Source organism: Sorex araneus, chromosome X, assembly GCF_027595985.1.
Source record: "Sorex araneus isolate mSorAra2 chromosome X, mSorAra2.pri, whole genome shotgun sequence".
NCBI classification, from domain to species: domain Eukaryota; kingdom Metazoa; phylum Chordata; class Mammalia; order Eulipotyphla; family Soricidae; genus Sorex; species Sorex araneus.
The window spans coordinates 264,331,154-264,354,859 of record NC_073313.1 but is presented as its reverse complement, the minus strand read 5'-3'; the positions used below and the strand labels follow the sequence as shown (position 1 = coordinate 264,354,859).

General features: G+C 62.6%; 1 protein-coding gene across 3 annotated transcripts in view; it reads right to left on the bottom strand.

Annotated features, from left to right (window-relative positions):
* ARMC9 (armadillo repeat containing 9) overlaps positions 1 to 23,706 on the bottom strand; it is an 82,497-nt gene that overhangs the window by 47,393 nt on the left and 11,398 nt on the right. For all 3 annotated transcript variants that reach the window (XM_055122550.1, XM_055122549.1, XM_055122551.1), the window contains exons 6-16: positions 22,879 to 22,971; positions 20,525 to 20,549; positions 18,018 to 18,175; positions 16,085 to 16,183; positions 10,155 to 10,189; positions 8,202 to 8,313; positions 7,791 to 7,883; positions 6,646 to 6,736; positions 3,631 to 3,754; positions 1,319 to 1,458; positions 940 to 1,016 (exon numbers count right to left, since the gene is read on the bottom strand). In XM_055122550.1, coding sequence (XP_054978525.1) covers positions 940 to 1,016; positions 1,319 to 1,458; positions 3,631 to 3,754; positions 6,646 to 6,736; positions 7,791 to 7,883; positions 8,202 to 8,313; positions 10,155 to 10,189; positions 16,085 to 16,183; positions 18,018 to 18,175; positions 20,525 to 20,549; positions 22,879 to 22,971 — 1,047 coding nt within the window. The remainder of the gene's footprint in view (positions 1 to 939; positions 1,017 to 1,318; positions 1,459 to 3,630; positions 3,755 to 6,645; positions 6,737 to 7,790; positions 7,884 to 8,201; positions 8,314 to 10,154; positions 10,190 to 16,084; positions 16,184 to 18,017; positions 18,176 to 20,524; positions 20,550 to 22,878; positions 22,972 to 23,706) is intronic.

Below are 23,706 nucleotides of genomic sequence, written 5' to 3'. Positions count from 1 at the left end.
CACCACACACAGAGACACACATACACACAGAGGCACTTCCCATACAGGATACCACATACACACACTAACACACTCACACACACACACAGACACAGAGACACACCCATACATATACTAACATACATATACATATACATATATATATACTAACACACACACATGTAACACACACCACACACACACAGACACACATCGACACACAGGCATACCCTATACAGTATACCACATACACACACCAGGGGCTGGAGTGATAGCACAGCAGGTAGGGCGTTTGCCTTGCACGCGGCCGACCCAGGTTCAAATCCCAGCATCCCATATGGTCCCCTGAGCACCGCCATACAAGCACAGTCATACAAGATTCCAGAGTGCAAGAGCCAGGAGTGACCCCTGTGCATTGCTGGGTGTGACCCAAAAAGCAAAAAAAAAAAAAACAAAAAAAAAACCACATACACACACCAACACACAGATACACACAAGCACCACACACCACACAGACACAGACACACAGAGCCACACCGCATTTGATATGACATATACACAGTAACATACTCACACATATATATACCACACAACCCCCCCCCACACACACACTCACACTGATACACAAAGGCACATCCCATATATTATACCACAAACACACACTAACACATTCACAGACTATACCAAGGCACCACACACCACACATAGCACACACCACGCACACTCACACAGAGGCATACCCCATACAGCATACCGCATACACACACTAACACACTCACAGACACACACATCACACAGATATACATCCACACACATGCACACCCATACGTGTCAACACACACATGCACACCCCCTCGGGCGCCCTCAGCGCGTGCAGGCAGCATCCTGGGGGGGCGGGGGTGGGAGTGGGAGCCCCTGAGGGGCTGGGGGGAGGCGTGGGCAGATGCGCGGGGTCCGTACCTCGTGGTTTTCGTGGCCAAGCAGGTCCGAGAGAACTTTCAGCACGAGGCCGGCCGCCTTGGCGCACACGCTCTTCCCTTTGGACCAAACAGCAGACGGGGTCACACAGCTGCCCGCGAAGCCCCTCTGGCAGGGGGTCACCTCCGGGGGGCCGTGGGCGAGGGGGCGGTGCGCAGGGAGGGCTGAGCACTCGGGGTCTAAGCACACCCCCCCCCCCCCCGCAGCAGGGACCCCAGGCACCCCCTCCCCCACCGCTGCGGGGAGCGGGCTGGAGCCGGGTCAAGCAGCTGGCGCAGGCGACTGAGGCGCCAACAGCACCCGCCCCTGGGGGCCGTTCCGGGCCCTGGAGACGCAGCTGGGCCCGAGGCCTCACGCCCACCTGCGCTGCGCAGACAGAGGTTCATGAGCAGGGCCACGGCGTACTCCAGCGTGTAGTCCGACAGCCCGTCGGGCTCCCGCAGCAGCTCCACCAGCCAGAAGATGAGGCCGTCGCGGATCATGGCCGTCTGCAGCGGGCGCCTAGGGCGGGAGCACCCGCTCGGTGAGGGCCCCGGGGGACCAGCCGGCTGGGGGAGGGCGGGCAAGAACCAGCCGCCAGGGGCTGGAGTGATAGCACAGCGGGTAGGGGTTCGATCCCCGGCATCCCATATGGTCCCCTGAGCACTGCCGGGAGTAATTCCTGAGTGCAGAGCCAGGAGTAACCCCTGAGCATCGCCGGGTGTGACCCAAAAAGCAAAAAAAAAAAAAAAGAACCAGCCTCCAGCGCCACGGAAGCACGAGTGCTACCCAGGAGGCTCCGGGGGGCTTCGAGCAGGACGGGGCAGGGGAAGACCCACGGGCCAGTTCCCCGTCTCCTGCTGAGCAGTGGCCCCGGCTGGGGAGACCCCGAGTTCCACCTCCGCCTCCTGCGCCCGGACCCCAGCCCCTCTGGGGGGGGCCGCGATAGACAAAGCAAATGAGAACACGATTTTGTCAGCAGAGAATCAGATTTGTGCTGACGGCTTCTGATCTCCGTAACTGCAGAAACGGAGCCAGAACAGCAAGCTATCCCCCTCGGTGCCTGGAGGCCACGCCAGCAGCGCTGGGGGCCCGGGGCCACACCACCAGTCCTGGCCATGGCAAACAGGTTTCTCCGAAAAATTCAATCCTTGTCTCTGTAAGCCAGCACAGGCGCTCTGACCTATAGCTGGAGTGACAGCACAGCGGGGAGGGCGCTCGCCTTGCGGGCAGCTGGACTGGCCCCACCAGCAGTGACCACGAAGGGAAAGGGAGTCAGCCTTGAGCACCGCTGGGGGTGGTCCCCAAACCAGAACAAATACACAGAAATTTAAAAAGCCAAAAGCCAGTTGAGATAGAGAAGGGGCCACCAAGTAAAGGGTGCTTGGTGGGCTCGCTCGGGATGGGAGACGCGGGCTGGAAGTAGACTATGGGCCGAACACGATGGCCACTTGGTACCAGTATTGCAAACCACAACACCCAACAGGAGAGAGAGAAAGAGGGAATGTGCCTGCCACAGAGGTGGGGGGTATGGGGGGTGGTGGGAGGGATGCTGGGAACATTGGTGGTGAGGAATGGGCACAGGTGGAGGGATGGGTACTCAATCTTGTATGACTGAAACAATCACGAAAGTTTATAAATCTGTAACTGTACTTCACGGTGATTCATTAAAAAAAATTAAAAATAAATAAATAAGAAACAAGGTAAAAAAAAAAAAGTCCAATGCAAAGTAGCCAAAACAGGGGCAGAGTCATAATCCAGCAGGGAGGGCGCCAGCCGTGCACGCGGCTGACCTGGGTTCGATCCCTGGCACCCCGTAAGGTCCCCTGAGTGAGAGAGACAGGAGCAAGCCCTGAGTACTACAGGGGTGGGTAAAACAGGGCGGGGCCAAGAGCCAGGTCCAAGCCAAGGTGCCGGGCTCTCCCGGGCTCTCCCGGGGGCGGGAAGTGTCAGGGAGTGCTCCAGGGAGGCCCCTGCGCACTCCCCCAGAACCACCCAGCACCCCCATCCGTGCTCCCAGTAGGCAGGACACCCACAGCCTGGCCCCGCGGCAGACACTAGCTGACAGGACCCATCTCGTCCCCAGCCTCGAGACGCCGCCTGCCAACAAGAGAGTTCGAGCAACGGGGGCCAAAGAGGTAGTGCAGTGAGCAGGGCACCTGCCTTGCACGCGGCCGGCCTGGGTTCAGTCCCCAGCATCCCACAGGGTTCACCTAAGCCCTGCCAGGAGTGAATCCTGAGCACAGAGCCAGGAGTCAGCCCTGAGCGCCACCACTGAGTGTGACACCAAAAAGCCATAAAAACAATAAAAGACAAAAAAAAAAAAAAAAGCACCCATGTTGGGGCTGGAGCAATATAGCACAGCGGGTAGGGCATCTGCCTTGCATGCGGCCGACCCGGGTTCGATTCCCAGCATCCCCTATTGTCCCCTGAGCACTGTCAGGGGTGATTCCTGAGTGTAGAGCCAGGAGTAACCCCTGTGCATTGCCAGGTGTGACCCAAAAAGCAATAAATAAATAAGTAAATAAATAAATAAATAAAAGAGCCCCCCACCCCCGCCACACACCCCATGAGGATCAGCAAGAAGCACCTTTGGCCCGGCAGGCTACCTTAGCACGACGCTGATGCTAAGGAAACCTCGTATTCAATTTCACAGGCGCCTCGTATTCAATTTCTCAGGGACCCGGCGGGTACCTGAGACTGAACTTCTGCAAGGCCCCTAGAACATTCTCCCGGGTGATGAGGTCCTTGTCCTCCTCCTTCAGCCTCTCCTCCAGCATCCGCAGCACTGTCGGGCTCTGCGAAAGGTAGAGGCGACCTGGTGGGGGCAGAGAGGCTGTGAATGGCCGGGCCGGAGGGGCCCCGAGCGTATGGGCAGGGCGGCCCAGGGGCCCGGGCCAGAGGGCCCCGAGCGTATGGGCAGGGCGGCCCAGGGGCCCGGGGCCAGAGGGCCCCGAGCGTACGGGCAGGGCGGCCCAGGGGCCCGGTACAGGCCTCACGCCCAGAGGCTGCTCTTCCCGGAAAGTGCCCGAGACTGCCCTGTTCCGGGGCTGCACTGCTCTTTCCCTGAAAGCCTAAGCCTAAGGTCGGGTTACTGGGACTCGGACCCCTGGGGCCTCCCCAGAGAGGCAGCCCCCCCTGCCCCCCCGTGCTTCCTGCTCTCGCTCTGGCTCCGAGGCGTGTCCCTGACCTTCAGGAGGTGGGAACTTCCTGGGCCCCTAGATAAGTCTGGATTTGCCATTATTAACCTGGTGGGCTTGAGTGTCAACAGAGATAGTGCGGATGCCAGGCACGCCCCAATAGTACCATTGAACGGTCCCGCATACTCCCCGGCTTACAAGTTACTTACAGGGAAGCAAATGGAACAAGCAAATGGATGAAGGAGAAAACCTTGGTAGTAGCTGCCTCTGAACAACACAGGGGCGTAAGGACGCCCTGAACAGTTCTCAGTCCCTGTGTAAGTGCTGGGCCAGTGAGACGTGCAGTGGGCAGGGCGCTGGCCTTGCGTGCGACCAACCTGGGCCCAATCCCTGGCCTGGCATAGGGTCTCCCGAACACCTGCAGGAGCGAGCACCGCGCACCGAGCCGGGAGTGGTCACTGAGCAGAGCAGGAGAAAGCCCTGAGCCCTACCAGGTATGGCCCCATGCTCCCCGGGCCCCAGGTGAAGGGAATCGTGAGGAGGAATAAACCCTTCCCAGGGCTGCACTGCACTCACCAATACCGTAAGTTTCTCCGGTCTGTGTAAAACACCCTCACCCGAGTGGCAGCACACATTTCCGAGCTGCGCTACTCTAGGTATTCACAACTGAAAACTTCTCAGTAGACAGCATAAATGTTGAGGCTCTTGTCTTACATGTGGCTGACCCTGGTTCAATCCCCGGCCACCACACCTGGCCACAGTGACAGAGCCAGGAATAGCCCAGCACAGTGGGTGTGACCCTGAGCAACCCCAAGCCCTCTAGATAAAATTTAAAAATCTTTTATTTAAAATGGACTGGAGGGGGCTGGAGCGATAGCACAGCGGGTAGGGCGTTTGCCTTGCACGCGGCCAACCCGGGTTCGAATCCCAGCATCCCATATGGTCCCCTGAGCACCGCCAGGGGTGATTCCTGAGTGCATGAGCCAGGAGTAACTCCTGTGCATCGCCGGGTGTGACCCAAAAAGAAAAAGAAAAAAAAAATAAAATGGACTGGAGGGGCTAGAGAGATAGCACAGTGGGTAGGGCGTGTGCCTTGCACGAGGCCAACCCGGGTCTGATTCCCAGCATCCCATATGGTCCCCCCAGCACTGCCAGGAGTGATTCCTGAGTGTAGAGCCAGGAGTAACCCCTGTGCATCGGCAGGTGTGATTCAAAAGGCAAAAAAAAAAAAGAAATTAAATAAAAAATAAAATAAATGGACTGGAGGGCCGGGGTGATGGTGCAGTGGGCAGGGCACTTGCCTGGCACATGTCAATCAGGTTAAGTCCCTGGCATCCATATGGCTCTCTAAGCTCCACCAGGAGTGCTCCCTGAGCACAGAGGCAGGAGGAAGCTCTGAGCACTGCCATATTTGGCCCAAAAACCTAAATAAAAAGTAAAATTAAGGGCCGGAGTGATAGTACAGCAGGCAGGACGTTTGCCTTGCACTCGGCCAACCTGGGTTCGATCCCCAGCATCCCATATGGTCCCCCAAGCACCGCCAGGAGTAATTCCTGAGTGCAGAGCCAGGAGTAACCCATGAGCATTGCTGGGTGTGACTCAAAAAGCAAAAAAAAAAAAAAAAAAGTAAAATTAAAATGGATCAGAGAGCGCAGCAGGTAGGGTGTTTGCCTTACATGTGGCCAACCCAGTAAGATCCCTGGCACCCCACATGGTCCCCCAAGCCTGGAGCCTGCCCGGAGTCAGCCCTGAGTGCAGAGCCAGGAGGAAGCCCTGAGCACTGCCAGGTGTGCCTACAAAACCAAATTGGTTAATTAAAACAAAAAACAAACTTAAAAAATTCCCTTCCATGTTAAAAAGAGCTTAGCAGGAAGAGTCACACTCACTGTGGTTGCTCCGCATCTGTATATAAATATCAAACCAGTGTGCTGAATCAGAAATCTAACCCTAGCGGGTGTCAAATACATGAGAAAAAAAGCTCAAACAATTGAGCACTTTAGAAAAAGTCCCGCCAGTGAAGCCACTGGTGTGAGGAGGACAGCATCTATCTGTAAGAGGTTCAAAGCCTCGGGGCTGGAGAGACGGCACAGCAGGTGGGCACTGGCCTTGCATGTGGATGCCTTGGTCTGGGGCTTGATCCTCGCACCCCACATGGTCCCCGGAGCCCACCAGGAGTCCGCCCTGAGCGCAGGGCCAGGAGGAAATCCTGAGCACCACTGGGTGTGACCCCCAAACAAAAAGAAACAAAATAAGATGTTCCACTCCTCTAGATGAAAAATTCTGAAGAAAACAATGTGGTGCTGAAGGGAACCAGAGAGAAATATCCCCCAGCTTATTTCCTTCTCTGGTTACTTAGCCCGAAAGCGCACTGTTACATTGTTACAGTTCTGGCCCCGCCAGCGTCTAAAGCGTTCTCTGCGCAGAAGCAGAGCCTGCAGGACCCAACTGCAAGACTCGGGGAAGAGCCGCAAAGCCTCCCACCCTGCTGGGGCCGCGAGGAGCAGAGGAGACTCAGGGTGGCCGGGCTGCGGAAGGCGTCTGTCTGTCCGCAGAGCCCGAGGCGGCTCACCTTCGGCCAGGGAGGCGAAAGCGTTGAGCAGCCGGGCCATGTACTGGCGCACCACCTCGCTCGGGGAGTGCAGCAGCTGGAGCACCGTCCTCTGCGGGTAGAGGGGAGGGACAGCGGGTGAGCGCGGGGCAGGGGACCCCAAGGCGAGACAGGCAGAGGGACCACGATGCCGGGTCCCACGGACACTGCGTGTCGTCTGGGGGAAAATAATTTTGGGGGCGGGGCTCAAGAGGTGACTTTGAGTCCGAACACTTGCCTGGCAAGCCCAAAGCCGTGAGTTCGATCCCTGGCACCTCCCCAGGGCGACTGAGCTCAGAGCACAGAGCCAGGAGTAAGCCGGGCCTACTCCCCACCAAGGGAAAGCAGAGAGGAGACGATTTGTTACAGATTTGTTACAGAGAGGCTCGGGGACAAGCCGTGTGGGGGAAGGAAAAATCTGCAGATGCCCCACACGCCTGCCAGGGAAGCCCCCCAGGCCAGAGCAGCGCTGCTACCCCCGGGCCTGGCTCCCACATGCTGCCAGCTCCGCCTTCAGCCCAGGATCAGAGTAGCCAGGGCGTGGCAGAGCCCCAGGAAGCTTCGCCATCCCCGAGGGCCCCTGGGAACCAGCACCCACATGCTGCAAGGAGGTCACAAAATCAGCTACCAATCAGGGTGGGGCCTAAAGGGACACCAAGGCTGGGGGGCTAGTCCCACGTTCCGCACGGCATATTCCCAGTGGTCACCAGAAAGGGTCTGCGCACACACACGCGGAGGACAGAGCGTGGCTCCTTCACTGAACACAGCATGTGGTCTGCACACACAGAACACAGCAGTGTGGTTCGTGCACAGAACACAGCACGGTCCAACATGTGCACACAGCAGGGAGCGTGTCCTGTGAGCACGCGTACATGCGAGTGCGCACACAGAACACACAGCACAGCTCATGCGCACACACACACACAACACAGCAGGGTGCACACAAGGAACACTATACAGCCCTGAAAAGGGAGACAGCCTCTGGATCACGGCAAGGGCCTGGAGGAGGCCCGAGGCCTCAAGGAGTGGGGCCAGGACAAGCACTGAACGACCCCAGATGCAGGTGGGCCCGGGGCAGTCAGGGTGGGTGCGGGGGCTGGGCCGGGGGACGAGGGCAGCCCACCCACCTGGCCGTGGCTGTGGCAGTCCAGGAGGTCGTTACTGACGTAGGCCTGCATGACCGTCTCCCGCTGCTCCCCGGGGTGGGACGTGGTCAGGCGCTGGGGGAAGGAGCACAGTCACAAGCGAGTCTTCACAGGGACAGACACCCTGGGTCATGCGGGAAGGACGCCCATGGTCAGCTGGGGGGGGGGACTTCAGCTAGGGCTGCGGAAGCCATGGCCAGTGGGGGCTCGGGGGGCGGCGGGGGGGGCTGGGGGGGGCTGGTGGGGGTCTCAGCGGAGTGGGGGGTGGCCGGTGGAGTCTCGGGGGGTGGCCAGTGGGGTCACAGGGGGGTGGGGTGGCCAGTGGGGTTTTGAGGGGGACGGCAGCCGATGGGGTCTTGGGGGTGGGGGTGGCCGCGGGGGGTAGGGGGGTACCCAGCGCAGCGCCTGCAGCAGGAAGGCTTTCAGGCGGTCGCTGCCCCACAGCAGGTCCTTCTTCAGCTTCTCGTAGTCCAGGGAGGGCAGCAAGGGCACGTCCTTCAGTTTCCTGCCAGACGGGAGAGGGCAAAGGGCACGCTCACGCCCGCCCGGGGGCCACAGAAGCTTCCGGGGCCTGGACAGCGCGGCCCTGAGGGGGGTCCGTGCCCTGGCCGGGGGTCCTGAGACGGGGCTGAGTGTCAGCCTAGCTACACCGGGGCCCCCAGGACCCCCGAAACACCTGCAGCTGAGGGAGCGCGGGCCAGAGCCAGGTCAGCCGCGAGGGGTCCAGACCCCGGGCCGGGCGGCTTCTGTGCGGAGCGAGAGGAAGCCGTGGGCGTCTGTCCCGAGGGACGCCGGGGTGCAGGGGCAGCCCCGTGGAGGGCTTGATGCCCCGAGGCCTCAGGGGGAGGGGCAGCACAGCCTCCTGAGAACTGGATCATCTCCAGCAAGAGGCATGGCTGCTCTGACCCACGGGGAGTGGCAGCGGGCAGAGTGGGCGGCCCTGGCACTGCACAATGGAGTGATGCGGCTTTCCAGAGTCGGGGGGCTGGGCCACAGCCGGCGGCACTCGGGGCTCACTCCCGGCTCAGTGCTCAGGGCTCACTCCTGGCTCAGTGCTCAGGGCTCACTCCCGGCTCAGTGCTCAGGGCTCACTCCCGGCTCAGTGCTCAGGGCTCACTCCCGGCTCAGTGCTCAGGGCTCACTCCCAGCTCTGTGCTTAAGGATCACTCCTGGCTCTGTGCTCAAGGGTCATTCCTGGCTCTGTGCTCAGGGTCACTCCTGGCAAGGCTCCAGGGGCCCTACGTGGTGTCATGGATCAAGCTAGGTTGGACGGCTTAACCCTGAACACTCCCTCTCTCCTTTCCTCTCTCTGTCTCTGTCTCTCTGTATCTGTCTGTCTCTGTCTCTCTGTCCCTAAGTAACAGATTTTAAGAGAGAACATGAGGCTGTAGCGATAGTACAGTGGGTCAGCGTTTGCCTTGCACTGGGCCAAATTTGCTTCAATCCTCAGAATCCTATATGGTCCCCTGAGCACTGTCAGGAACGAACCCTGAGCATCACCAGGTATGGCCAAATACCCAAAAGGAAAAAAGAGAGAGAGAGAGAGAATGAGATCCTCTTCAAGGGCGGGGCGGCAAATGTGAGAAAGAGGCAACAAACCAAACTAAATGGAGCACAGGGCCAGGGTCCGAGGGCTGGGCACGCACCACGCACACCGGAGCCCCAGGGCGGGTCCCGGGCTGCGCCTGAGCTGGGGTGACTGAGCCACCCCCAGCACCCCACTGTGCCTGGACACACACACACACACACACACACACACACACACACACACACTGGGTGAGGGTCCCAAACCCCCAGCACCCCACTGTGCCTGAACACACACACACACACACACACACACACACACACACACACACACACACACACACACACACACTGGGTGAGGGTCCTGACCCCCAGCACCCCACTCCACCTGGACACACACACACACACACAGACACGGTGAGGGTCCCCAACCCCAGCACCCCACTCCACCTGGACACACACACACACACACATATACACACACACACACACACACACACACACGGGGTGAGGGTCCCCACCCCCAGCACTCCACTCCACCTGGACACACACACACACACACTGGGTGAGGGTCCCGAACCCCAGCACCCCACTCCGCCTGGACACACACACACACACACACACACACACACACACACACACGCTGGGTGTGGGACTCCCAAGACCACCCCGCCCTTGCGTCTGTGCCTTGCCGGAGCCGACACTGCGGCTGCAGGCCCCGCCCACAGAGCCAGCAGCGGGGACGGCCGGTTCCCACCGGGCACTCTCCCCCCGCTGGCCTCCACGCTGCCCCCCGACCCCCTGGGGACAGTCAGTACTTACACAGGCGCCAAGGACGCTCGCAGCATGGTGGAAGCCTGGCGGGGAGAGAGGAGAAGCATCACACAGAGGGTCAGCGGCCAGCCCAGCCCCGGGGCCGCAGGGCCGGGAGCCTCCACAATCACCCGGAGCTGAAACTCGGGGCCGACCGTTTACGGGCGCACGACACTTCACAGGACACACCCTCCCCGTGCTCGAGAGCACTGCGCCACGCTTGACGGGGTTCAAAGTAGGAGGCAGCCAGCCTCAGAGGGAAACGTTACATTATTTCGGTTCTGCTTTGGGGCAGGGGTTGGGTTCGGGATGGAAACACCTGAAATATGGTGGTGGGAAGGCGTCAGGGGGGTGGGATTGGTGGTTTGTTTTTGTTTTTTTTTTTTTTTGCTTTTTGGGTCACACTCGGCGATGCACAGGGGTTACTCCTGGCTCTGCACTCGGGAATTACCCCTGGCGGTGCTCAGGGGACCATATGGGATGCTGGGATTAGAACCCGGGTCGGCCGCGTGCAAAGCAAACGCCCTACCCGCTGTGCTATTGCTCCAGCCCCGGGACTGGTGTTTGGATATTAAACGTAATCAAATATTGTGAACTACTTTTTTTTTTTGCTTTTTGGGTCACACCTGGCTCTGCACAGGGGTCACTCCTGGCTCTGCACTCAGGAATCATCCCTGGTGGTGCTCAGGGGACCATATGGGATGCTGGGAATCGAACTCGGGTCGGTCGTGTGCAAGGCAAACGCCCTACCCGCTGTGCTATCGCTCTAGCCCCTTGTGAACTACTTTATAAAACAAAACACTTTTAAAAGTTAAGAGCCATAGCACAGCAGGTAGGGCGTTTGCCTTGCATGTGGCCAACCCAGGTTCGACCCCCAGCATCCCATATGGTCTCCTGAGTACCCCCAGGGGTGATTCCTGAGTGCAGAGCCAGGAGTAACCCCTGAGCATCGCCGGGTGTGGCCCCTCCCCCCAAATAAAAATAAACAAAAGTAAAATAAAATTAGTCCCAGCCAGAGTCAGGCTCGGCAGCACCGAGGCATGCCCTGAGCTCCCGCCCCAGCCCAGGCGACCCGTGGCCCTGGGGGGGGGGCTGCAGTGCCCCCCCCAGCAGGGGGAGACGGAGCAGTGCCCGGAGCTCCCAACACTCCGTGTCCAGGGCTCAGAGAAGGGGAGTGGACCTCGCGCCCATCTTGGTTCCCAGAGCACGCAGCTGACCACGCGCCACAGGTCAGGGTGCTGTGGGACCCCCGGCCCCCACGCCTGTCTGGAGACCCCTTCGAGCCCCCCAGCCCCTCTCTCCGCATTCGCCTTTCCCACGGCAGCCATGTCTGCGCATCACGGCGGGGAGAGGGAAGGACGCAGCCGAGCACGGGCCGGGAGCACCGCCCAGCCCAGCGACACAGCCGCTCTGGGCCTCAGTTTCCTCTCCTGCACCGCCTTCACAGCTCCGCAGATTCCTCCACGTCACCCCCCAGTCTCCTCCGACCCGTCCCCTCACTCAGCACCCGGCCCGCCTGCCCGCTGGGGCTGCCCCTCAAGGACAGCTAGCATCGCGCGAAGGCAGGCTGGGGGGCGTCTCGAGGGGGACGCAGGACAGGGGGGGTCGCGGGCGGCTGAGCCCACGGCCTTCAGGACAGACACAAGGCGGGCCCCAGGCACAGGGCGAGCGGCCCTTCCTGCTTAGGGAGTTCGGGACACCCCCCAGGGCTCGGCCCCCAGCCCTGCTCCCTCCTGGGGGTGCCAACGACCCTCCCCTGGAGGCCAGAGAGCTCAGTGGGCTCTGCCGAGGACGAGGGTCCCCGCGCACAGATCTGGGAGCAGCCCCGACACTGCCCGGGACGATCTGCCCCCGTAAAGAACCCCCCGCAGCACGCTAGAGGGGGGGCGCCCTGCTCTGGAGCCCCCCACACCGAGGGGATTCCCAATAGGCGTGGGCACTGTGGGTGGGAGGGCGGTGCCTGTGCCCGAAGCGAGGGTGGTCGACCCGGAGCACCGAGGGGTTGGGGGAGAGGAGGGACCCCCGAAGGCCTCAGCCTCACGGAACATTCGCCTTCTCCAGCTCAGAGGAGAAAGGAGACCCTGAGTAAGGGTTCAGCGTGCCCGCTGCCGGGCCACGGGCACGGACGGGGTGCCCCTCTCAGAGCCCCGGGCACGGACGGGGTGCCCCTCACAGAGCCCCGGGCACGGACGGGGTGCCCACCTGAGTGCTGGGGGCTGGTTCACCCCCTCGCAAGCACCCGGCAGAGGCGCTGTGTGGGCCCCGAAATCTGTGGGTCGAGGGAGGCCTCAGCACTGAGGGAGGGGCGGGGCTGTGCCAGGGGTGAGGCACCTGCCTTGCATGTGGGGGACCCTGGGTCCATCCCTGGCACCCGGCACCACAGATCAAGGTGGAGAGATCAGGGATGCTGGGTGGCGTGGTTGGGGCGGTGGCTCGGGTACCAGGGGAAGTGCAGCCACCGGCAGGAACCGGAAGCGTTCCGGCCAGGGACACTGGCGGGAGCTGGGGAGCTGAGTGGCCCCTGCAGCAGGGCCGACCTGTGGGGCGGGGACCCAGGAGGGCCTGGCTGAGGGGGCAGGCGGGGGGGGGGGGGGTGGAGTGTCGTCTGGAAGGGGCGGAGCCATCGGGCCCCAAGGGCCAGACCCCAGGCGAGGACAGACAGCGGCAGAGGCAGCATCGTCCCGGGAGTGTGTGTGTAGGGGGGCCCAGCTGGGCTCCTGGAGCCAAGTGGAGCACAGTGACTGTGGGGCGGGGACAGGACGGACACGGGCCAGTGACACAGGGGCACTGTCAGGGAGAGCAGAGGGGCAGCGGGATAGCCAACGGTTCCCGCAGGAGAGAAAGCGGAAACCACCGTGGGATGCTGGGTTGGAGATGCTCGAAGGGCCGGCCACGGGCACGGGTCGGGCGCCTGGGTCGGGCCCCCGCACTGCCTGGCCCCCCAGGCGTCCCTGCTCTGCCAGATGTGGCCCCAACCCCCAGCTCTCAGTTATGTTTTCTTTTTGCTTTTGGGCCCCACCCGCTGTGCTCAGGGATCTGTCCTGGCTCTGTGCTCAGTGCTCAGGGGTCCGTCCTGGTGGAGTCCAGGGGAACACACGGGCGCTGGGGATGGAGTCGGGTGGGCCGAGTGCAAGGCAAGCGTCTAACCCATGATCCCCTCAGTCTCATTTCTCGAGGTCTGGAAGGAGGAAGAGGCCTCAGGCCCCTGCAGGGGGGAGGTGAGACGGTCACGGAGCGGGCGGGACCCCGGGTTTGCGCGGGTCTCAGCAGATTCGGCACCGTGTCACCTCCGAGAATGGAAGCCCCTCACGGCACCACCAGGTCCCCTTCTGTCCTCGGCACTCACGGCCTGTCACAAGAGCCACTTTCACGCCCAGCCAACAAGCCTCCCTCCTGGCTCCTGGCTCAGGCTGACCCCGGGGCCACAGATCAGGAAGCTCGTCCCCCCTCTTGGGGAGCGGGCTGGGGACTCGGTGACCTGGGCACCAGTGAGGGAGGGCGGTCCTGCGGGACCCCTACCTGGGACACCTTCACCCCCGCAGAGGGTAAACTGGGGGCTTGGGGGGACAATGGCCGGGGCGCTCCTGAGCTGCAGAGGGGTGTTGCAGGGGCCGGGCAGGGCTGCCCATGACGGGGGGTGGGTGGGGACACGTCCCCCTGCCCCAGGGACGCGCTGCGGGGCCAGCGTGGTGTCTGCAGCTCTCTCCTTTGTCTGGGGCGAGGACGTTGGGGCCCCGGGGCCACTCCTGGTGCTCAGGGGCCACATGCGATGCACAGCAAGTGCTCGGGACCCCCGTGGGTCTCTCCCGGGGGCTGAGCCGCAGAGGCCCCGTCTCTCTCTCTCTCTCTTCTCAATGTTTATTTTTATTAAAAGCACCGCGAGGGGGCTGGAGCGATAGCAGAGCAGGCAGGGCACTTGCCTTGCACACGGCTGACCCGGGTTCAAAGTTGCTGCCTTTAAAATTAGGCAGTGGGGCCGGGGCAGTGGCTCCAACGACGAGGTGGCCCAGAGCACTGTGTGAGGAGTCCAGCACACCTCTAGGTGTGACCCCCCCCAACTCCACATTTGTAGTTTTTTTTTTTTCTTTTTGGGTCACACCCAGCGATACACAGGGGTTACTCCTGGCTCTGCACTCAGGAATTACTCCTGGTGGTGCTCATGGGACCATATGGGATGCTGGGATTTGAACCCGGGTCGGCTGCGTGCAAGGCAAACGCCCTACCCGCTGTGCTATCACTCCAGCCCCCTAGATTTGTTTTTTTAAGTTTTTATTTATTTACTTACTTTTGGCAATGCTCAGAGCTTCCTCCTGTCCCCGCGCCCAGGACTCACTCCCGGCAGTGCTCGGGGGACCAAGTGGGATGCCGGGGATGGAACCTGGGTCGGCTGGGTCACGGCAAGCGCCGTCCCCGCTGTGCTATGGCTCCGGCGCCCAGTTGAAAAGGAATCTTTCTCCCCCTTCCAAGCCCCGCTCCCCCCAGCTCAGCCCCGTCAGCCCTGGGTCTCCCTCCTCACCTCACGCTCGACAGACACGTGTCCTCCCCCCCCCCCCCCGGGCCACCTGCCCCGGGCCCGCAAGGGGACACAGATCCTTCATCATCCTCCGCCAGCCCTACCCGGCGGTGACCGCCTCCAGGGAACGCCCCTGGCTAACAGGAGACGCTGCCACCTTCTCACTCGGGAGGCAGGAAGGGCGAAGGCGCAGGCCGCTCCCCGTGACCTCAGTGCCACTCCCCCTGCCCCCTCGGACTGTGGCACTGGCTGGCGCGGTGCCAGGGCTCCGCCCACTGAGGCTCCCTCCCCCTCAGAGTAAAGGAGCGAGTTCCCCCCCGCCCCCCCCCCCCCGAGAACTGCTCCTCACGGACCCCGCACAGGCTCTGGCTGGGGGGCCACACCTGGCCGTGCTCGGGGGATACTCTGGGCTCTGCGCTCAGGGGTCACTCCTGGCAGGGTCAGGGGACTCCCCCCTCTCTCGGGTCCCCCAGGTGCCCCTTCCCAAAGGAGGCCTACGTGCAAGTGACCCGGCCTCGCTCTCTCCACCCTCGCCAACGCCTGAGAGGAGGCACCAGGGGACAGCGGGAACCATCACCCTCGTGGGTCCCTCTCCAGCCGCCCCGCAGGTTCCCTCCCTCACACCCCAGCGGCCAGTGCTCCCGCCTCGGGAGGCCATCAGAGGGGACGGGGGGGGGGGTGGGCCGTGGCAGGGGGTCTCTGCTCTCGGAGCCGCAGACGCCCACGTCAAGCCTTCAGGAAGAGTCGCTGTCCTGACCCCCGGGGCCGCCCAGAAGCCCCGTCCTAGCCCCAGGCTCCGGGGCCCCCACTCTGCTCCCGACACTCCCCCGGCACCTGCTGTCCCCCGGCCGGGCCCCGGAGCCCTGGGAGGCACCGGCACCACTGACGAGTGGACACGCACCCCCAGGAGACACAAACAAAGGGAGACACCCCCGTTTCTCCCACAGTGCCGAAGCCTCGAGCCAGCGGCTGTGTGAGGGTCGCACAGTGCAGAGGGGAGGGGAGGGAGGCCCAGCCCTGTCCCCGGCACCAACCCCGAGTGCCGGGGGGGGGGGGCCAGCAAGGCGGGAGCCCCCGTTCTTAGACACGGCTGCGCCACGGCCGCTACTCTGAAGACCACCAAGTTCCCGTCCTCGCCTGGGCCGGAGGGACAGGCCAGCACGGCAGGCGTCTGCCCCGCTCGTGCGGCCGTCCCGGGCTGGCCCCTGGCGCCACATCTGGCCCCCCCGCCCCCGAGCACAGAGCCAGAAATGGCCCCCGAGCACCGCACGCACCACCAGACGAGGCCCCAAACCCAAACACCAGACCAACATCTGTCCCGGCCACCGGCGACTCGTGTGGCCAGCCTGCCCGCCCCTCCCGTCGGCGACTCGTACGGCCGGCCTGCCCCCCCCTCCTGCCCCCCCTCCCGCCGGGCCAGGCCTACCGTGCCGGGCCTGGTGAAGTCCACGCTGTGCGCCAGGCTGGGCCGCATCTGGTTGCTGAAGAGCCGGACGCAGACGCTCTGCAGGTACTCGGGGGTGATCTGAGGGACGAGGGGTCCTGTGAGGCCTCGGGGTGTCGGGAACCGCGGGGACTTGCCCGGCATGGAGGCTCCCGCCCCAGCTGCTCTGCTACAGCCCTGCCTGTGCCTGCCCCTCCCCCCACTGCCCTCCCCACCTTCGCGGCGGAGAAGAGGGAGGAGGACCGTGCCAGAGGGGGGGGGCTCAGCCGAGCGCCCGGGCATGATGGGGACGCGGGGACACGCTGAGCCGTGCCGGGTGCTCAGGGGAAGCCCCGAGGCCACGGCCGGACACCACGGGCCCGGCTGCCCTTCCCTGCACACTGCCCACTACCCTCCCCTGCCTCCCATTAGCTCTGTCGCTCGGGGTGGACGGCCGCCTCAATGGGACCTCGGTGCCCATCCCATTTCCCAGCTCTCCTCTGAGCGAAATTCCAGCAAGCCAGGACACAGTTGTGTCCCCTGCAGCTGGTGTCCCCTGCAGCTGTGTCCCCCTGCAGCTGGTGTCCCCTGCAGTTCCGTGTCCCCCTGCAGCTGGTGTCCCCTGCAGTTCCGTGTCCCCCTGCAGCTGGTGTCCCCTGCAGCTCCGTGTCCCCTCGTGTCTGTGGCAATGGGCTCCATCCCGGCCACCACAGAACGTCAGATGGGGAGTCTGAGGGGGCACAGCAGGGAGGGCGCTTGCCTTCATGTAACCGACCCGGGTTCGATCCCCGGCACCCCATAGGATCCTCCGACCCGCTGGGAGTGGCTGCTGAGTCCCAGTCACTTACCCAGCCAGGAGTAAGCCCTGAGCAGCGCCAGGCTGTGGCCCCAAACAAATGAAAACAAGAGTTGACTCTTGGGAGATGGTCCAAAGGGCGAGCTTGGGCGTCACGTCCTGACTCGGGGTTCATGCCCCAGCGCCGCGTGGGCCCCCAACGCTGAGCCCGGAGCGGGCACCCAGCCCGGGGGTGGGCTGCCAATTCCGCGCTTGCCCTTCCCTCCTCGGGGTCGGGCCTCGGCTGCTCCTCGGCTGTGTCCACCGGAGCATAACCAGGCCAGCCTCGGGCCTCAGCCCCGTGCCTTGGAGGGCCTGCGGCCAGCACTGCCCCGAGCTCGCCGGGGCCAGGGCAAACTTCCCCGCTCGGCCTGACCCTCACTGTCCCAGACGGGCCGACGGGCAGTGGTACAGGAGCCGCCAGACAGACAGGGGGACACGGTCAGCCCCAACACGCCGACTAAGCACACACGAGGCCAAACCTCAGGCCCGGGGCGACAGGACAGCGGGGAGGGCACCTGCCTGGCACGTCACCAACCTGGGTCCAATCCCTGGCGTCCCACAGGGTCCCCTGAGCCCCACCAGGAGGGACCCCTGGGGGCAGAGCCAGGACTAACCCCTGAGCACTGCCGGGTGTGACCCAAAATCATATAGAAAGAGCCAAGTTTCATTTGCCAAACGGGTAGAATTCTCAGGACACCAGGCCTGGCGCTGGACAGATGTGGAGAAGGTCCCGGGCAGCGGGGGGCCAGGGCAGGGGGGCCGAGACCTCAGCAGCCTCCAGGAGAAATAGCGCAGCGATTTCTACCAGCAGTGCAGTGCCCTGACTTCTGACCTAGCCAGGCTTCCGGGCCACCGACAGTTCACCCGGCAGGGCTTCGCATGCAGGAACCCCAGGGCTACGCCGTGAGCACTGTGTCGGGAGTAGCCGCCCAGCACTACCAGGGGTGTCTCCAAAGCAAAGCCACCCACCCCCGACACACACACATACATTAAATGCAGGGGCGGGGGGGGGGGTCAGTTAAAGGCTGGTGCGCATGCTCTGCTCGGAGGAACAGCCCCCGGGTCGCGCTGACGGGGAGAGGCCGGGCACGCCCTTACCATCTTGCCGCTGACTGTGGCCTCCAGCGAGTCCACCAGCTCGGCCGTGACCCCGATGAGGTTGTGGTAGTCGGCCTGGATCTTGTTGCAGCGTCTCAGGTAGGTCATGGCCCTGCGCTCCGCCTCCGCCAGCTGCTGGTGGAGCTGCTGCAAGGCTTCTGGGGACAGGGGAGGGAGACCACGTGAAACCCACCCGGCACACACATGGGGGGGCGCCCCGCCCACCCGCCCACCCGTGGGCAGGATGTCTGAACGCTGGGCTCTCTTTTTTTTTTTTTTTTAGGAGTACTGCTATTTTATTATTTTTTTGCTTTTTGGGTCACACCCAGTGATGCTCAGGGGTTACTCCTAGCTCTGCACTCAGGAATTACTCCTGGCAGTGCTCGGGGGACCACATGGGATGCTGGGAATTGAACCCGGGTTGGCCATGCCTGCAAGGCAGACGCCCTCCCCGCTGTGCCATCGCTCCAGCCCCTGGAGCACTGCGATTTATTCAGCCATTGATGAAGCTGATTGCATTGGGCATGAACCTCACATTATATTTTTAATTTTTTTTCCCTTGAATATCCGTGAGATAGACCGTTACGAAGCTGTACATAACTGGGTGTCAGTCACACACTGATCCAGCACCCATCCCTCCACCATGCGCATTTCCCACCACCCACGTGCCCCGTTTCCCCCCCGCCCCAGCCCCCTCCAGGGGAGGCCCTTTCCTTCTCGCTCTCTCTCCTCTTCCCTTTCTGTGTTACGGTTGCGATACAGGTGCTAAGAGGTCATGGTGTTTTGAACGCCGGGCCGGGCTCTAGCCTATCTGGGCCTGAGGCCTGCGCGTCACACCTCTGCGGATGGCACCTCGCTTGCCTTCACGCCGCCTGCTGGCTTATCTCGGGGCTCTCGGGGGCGTCCCTGCCGGCTTCCCAGCTGGCTCTGACCGGCTCAAACTGGGGCTGGAGTGATAGCACAGTGGGTAGGGCGTTTGCCTTGCATGTGGCCGACCCGGGTTCGATTCCCAGCATCCCATATTGTCCCCTGAGCACCGCCAGGAGTGATTCTTGAGTGCAGAGCCAGGAGTAACCCCTGTGCATCACCAGGTGTGTCTCAAAAAGAAAAAAAAAAACCCAAAGCACTGGAAACAACTCAGCATCCTGCCACTGCTGCCCGCAGGGGCTCTGCACCTCAGGGGAGGCCCGGGCCGGGCAAGCTTCCGGGGGACCTTCCTGCAGCCGAGCAGAGGGCCGGCCACCGTGGCACGGGGCCCCCTCCCGCTGCTCCTCCCGGGCGGCTGGTGGAGGGAGGGACAGGGCAGTGCCCAGGCTGAGTCACTGACACAAGAGCGAGCTCCTGTCCACAGCGCATCCCTAGGCTCCCCTTGTGGCGGTTTTCTGGTTTATTTTATTTGGTTTGGGGCCATCCCTGGTGATGCTCAGGGCTTAGTCCTGGCTCTGAGCTCAGGGACCAGTCCTGGAGGGCCTCGGGGGACCAGCTGGGGTGCTGGAGATGGAAACAGGTGAGCCGGGAGCAAGGCAGGTGTCCTCTCCACGCACTATCTCCCTGGCCCCCCACGGCAGGATTTGAATCTGGGCGACTTTGCCCAGGTACCAACAAACGAGGCGAGTGAAGCAGCCGCCCGACCCCACAGCCACGACCCCGAGAAGGGCAGTGTGGGGGGTGCCTTCCTGAGGGAGCCCTGAGGGCCCAGCACCTGCACAAGGTACCCTGAGCATCCCTGGCAGGTGCAGCCCCTCGCCCGCCTGGACACAGGGATGGAAGAACACGGTGGGTGTGGCTGCGACCCCGCAGGAGGGACTGGCCTCGGCCAACCTCCAGCGGCTCCCCGGGAAGGCAGCCACTTGGTCCCGAGCACAGCACACAGAGCCGAGGAAGCCTTCCCGGGCAGGGCCCGCCTCTCAGCGCCCACCCCAGACTCTCAGAAGCACCAGCAGCAGCCCTGCAGCCTGGCAGCGGTGCTGCCCCCTGCTGGCTGCCGAGGGGCACGCGGGCACGTCCCACTGGGCGGCATCAAAGCAAAGCTTAGGGGTCCCGCGGAGCTCACTAAGCTTCTGGCTTCCTGAAAAGGCCAGTTTGGGCAAGAAAGGCCTAATCATACTCAGCGATCATTTTAGGCTGGAAACTCTGTAATTGCCGCATCAACGGAAGAAAACTGGAAGCACTTTCCATGAAGGGCCACTCATCCATGGCAGTGAGTGAGCACGGAGCCCGGGAGTGAGGCCGGGGAGGTGGCGCCTTGCACGGGGAGGCCCAGGCTCAGCCCCCAGTGGGGCTGGGTCCCCGAGCACCACCCGAGTGTCCCCAGCACAGCGCCCACAAACACCCTGGGCTCGGTGAAAGGAGAAAGCTGGGACCCCGCTGTGGGGGGCGGCCCCGGGCCCTCTGCCTGCTCAGCGGTGGCTCCCCGACGCCATCCTTGGAGGGAAAGCAGGCGCCGCGCCCCCAGAACGGACGGGGAAGCCCCTTGCCAGGCCCCCCTGCAGCCGAGGGTACTTTACCTTTGTTACTCTGTCCATTCTCCTTCTGAGGTGAGAACCAGGTTCAGGAAAACAGGCCTCCAGGCCAGGGCCGGGACCCCCACGCCGATGGCGGCGGAAGGCGGCCACTCCCCGATCTCCCCGCCCCTGACTGCCACGCCGCGCCGCCAAAGCCCCCAGCCACAGTCCCGTCCACAAGATGCCTACAGGGGCCGGAGAGCACTGGACGCCTGAGCACAACCTCTGCCCAGGTTCGATCCCCAGCACACCACAATCCCAAGTGCAGAGCAGGAAGTGTCCCCTGCACACCACTGGGGTGGCCCCAAACCACAGACATGTAACATGCATATATGCTCACGTGTATATGTATAGAAACACACATGTAGATATATATGTATATACATCTATGTGTATATACACATCTATGTATACACATATGCATATACCTATATACACATATATGTATATACATGTATATGTACATACAAGTGTATGTATATACACATATACACAAGTGTATGTATACATACACATACATGTATACACATATATGTATATACACATGGAGCGATAGCACAGCGGGTAGGGCATTTGCCTTGCACATGGCTGACTTGGGTTCGATTCTTCCGTCTCTCTCAGAGGGCCCGGCAAGCTACCGAGTATCCCGCCCGCACTGCAGAGCCTGGCAAGCTACCTGTGGCGTATTAGATATGCCAAAAACAGTAACAACAAGTCTCAATGGAGATGTTACTGGTGCCCGCTCGAGCAAATCAATGAGCTGGACTTTCGCTTCCTTCTGGTTTCTCTGTTGCGGAGACCACACCCAGCAGTGCTCGGGCCGGCCCCAAGGCACTGAGGACCAGCACTCAGCCCCGTCAGTACCTCTGGCCCCCAGTACTGAACATTTTTGAGGCTTGTGAACAGTTTTATGGCTGTCCCCTAAGTATCGCTTATAATGACCTCTCTAGCAGTGCGCCCAAGTTACAAAGTAAAGTGGTAAATAGGTTAGGTTTGGGGGCCTCCCTGGTGGTGGTGCTCGGGCTGACTCCTGGCTAAGCTCAGGGGAGCATGTGGAGTGCTGGGTGCGAGGCAAGAGCCCTGCGCACTCTCCTGTGGCTCTGGCCTCTTCCTTTGCCTGCGGAGCGCCTGCAGCAGTGGGCTCCGGGCCACAGCACCCCCCGCCACACGAGCACTGCACCATGCCCGGGCCCGGCACCGGGTGTGGGGGGGGCTCTGGCGTCTGAGCCTTTGCTCCTGCTCGGCCCGAGACCTGCTCGCGCAGTGCGGGGGAGCGTGTGCCAACGCCCGCCATCCGTGCTCCCACTTCTCTGCGGGGAGCAGGGACTCACCTGAAAGGTGCTTCCTCTGCCTGCAGCCCACCCAGGCTCACTCCCCGGCACTCCCCAGCCCACACGGTTCCCTGAGCTTCCCCAGGAGCGGCCCTGAGCACAGACCCAGGAGCAACCGCTGAGCGCTGTCGGGTGTGAAAGAGAAGAGGGAGCCAGGGGCTGGGGTTGACAGGACAGAGGGGAAGGAGCTTGCCCGGGATAAGGCCAACTCCCGCTCGATCCCGGCCACCCTGTACGGTCGGTCCCGAAGCGCCACCAGGAGTGATCCCTGAGCACAGATGCAGGAGCAGCCTCTGAGAGCGCTGGGCGAGGCCTGACACGCCCTCCAGACCCCTGCAGGGGCTGGGAGCGGGAAAGGAAGCAGAGGCGAGGGCGGCAAAGTGGCCTGCGTCTGTCCGGACACGCAACAAGACTCACTGGCTCACTCTCGGAGAGCGGGGGAGGGAGGGGAATCAGGGCCCCCTTCTGCCCCCGGGGGTCCCCGCTGAAGTGGGCTGAGGGGTGGCTGCCAACTCCCACCTGCTAGAACACAAGTCCCTGGTGCGTGCACTAGACCTCAAGGAGGCCCATTTGCTATTTCTTTACTTTTTCCCCCAGTTTCTCTGGGCCCTGAGCTCGGGCGTGCCCCCGGGGGGTGCCTGGGGGCACATACATGCTGCCGGCCTCCCCACTGGGGCTGTGTCCAGCCCCCGATGAGGGTGTTCCGCTCAATGGGCCGGGGCCAACGCCAGGGCCACACGGTCCATGAGGACTGCCAGCCGCAGTCCCTGAAGGCCGAGCCGGGAGGGAGTCCTGGACAAGGCCGAGGGTGGCCCCAAGCCGGTAAACCGATGAGTGAAATTAGTAATCCCCCCCCACCCCGCCCGCCCCGGGCAGGGATCACGGGCCGTGGCAGGGCTCAGGCCTGGCATGCATGAGGCAGGCATGGCTCTACAGAGAAATGGAAAACTCCCCCCAGGTGGGCTGTCCCAGCCAAGCCTGCTCTGAGGCCGGGCGGGGGGCGGGGCCCTCACGTCCAAAGGATACGTATAACGTTAAGAGCTTCGGAGTGCTACTGGCTTTAAAGATCATTGCCAGAAACTTCTCCAGCTTCACCTTCAACTCTGGAGTCCAGGAATCCTGCAGGGGAACAAAGGAAGCGAAGGTCATTCCTCCCCGCCCCGTACCTCGGGGTCCCACCTGGAGGGGACCCCCGAGGACAGGGAAAGTGGCCAGAGACGGTCTCCAGGGCCGGCCGGGTCCCCTCGAGAGGGCCCTGCCAAGAGCAGGATGCGGGGACAGTTCAGGTGAAAGACTGCAGCGCCCCTCGGAGCCGGGGCCTTTCTGCCGTGTCCCCGAGAGAGAAGGCCCAAGCGCCCGAGAACGAGGGGCCAGCCAGTCAGCAGGAGAGCGGGGCCTCACACCCACCGTGATGTGGGTCCTTCTGTGGGGTGACAGCACTCGAACCCGATCACCTCGAGGTTCCCCAATCACCCCGAGATCGCAGAGCATCTGAGCTGACACAACACAGAGGCCGGCCCCTCCCTGAGCCCCGCCCCCCCGCCCTGCCCTCAGAGGGCAGTGCCTGCTCCCTGGCCAGCGGGAAGACCATCCCCAGGGGTCCTGGGAGGGGCAGCTGCCAGCAGGCCCGTCTGCCTGGGGAGCCCCCTTCACTCGAGACAGCACGGGCAAGTCTCCGGGCCTGGGTCGAGCTGCCCGGCGCAGGAAGCGCCGCAGGAAAGAGCTGCAGCCCCCACCCACTGTCATGGGAAGCCCCCAGCATGCCGCCTGCTGGCCCCCCGAGGCCCTGACACCATGGCCTGGTTGAGGCCTCAGCCTTTCTCCTCAGCTGAAACCGGGACTAGTGCCGTGCGT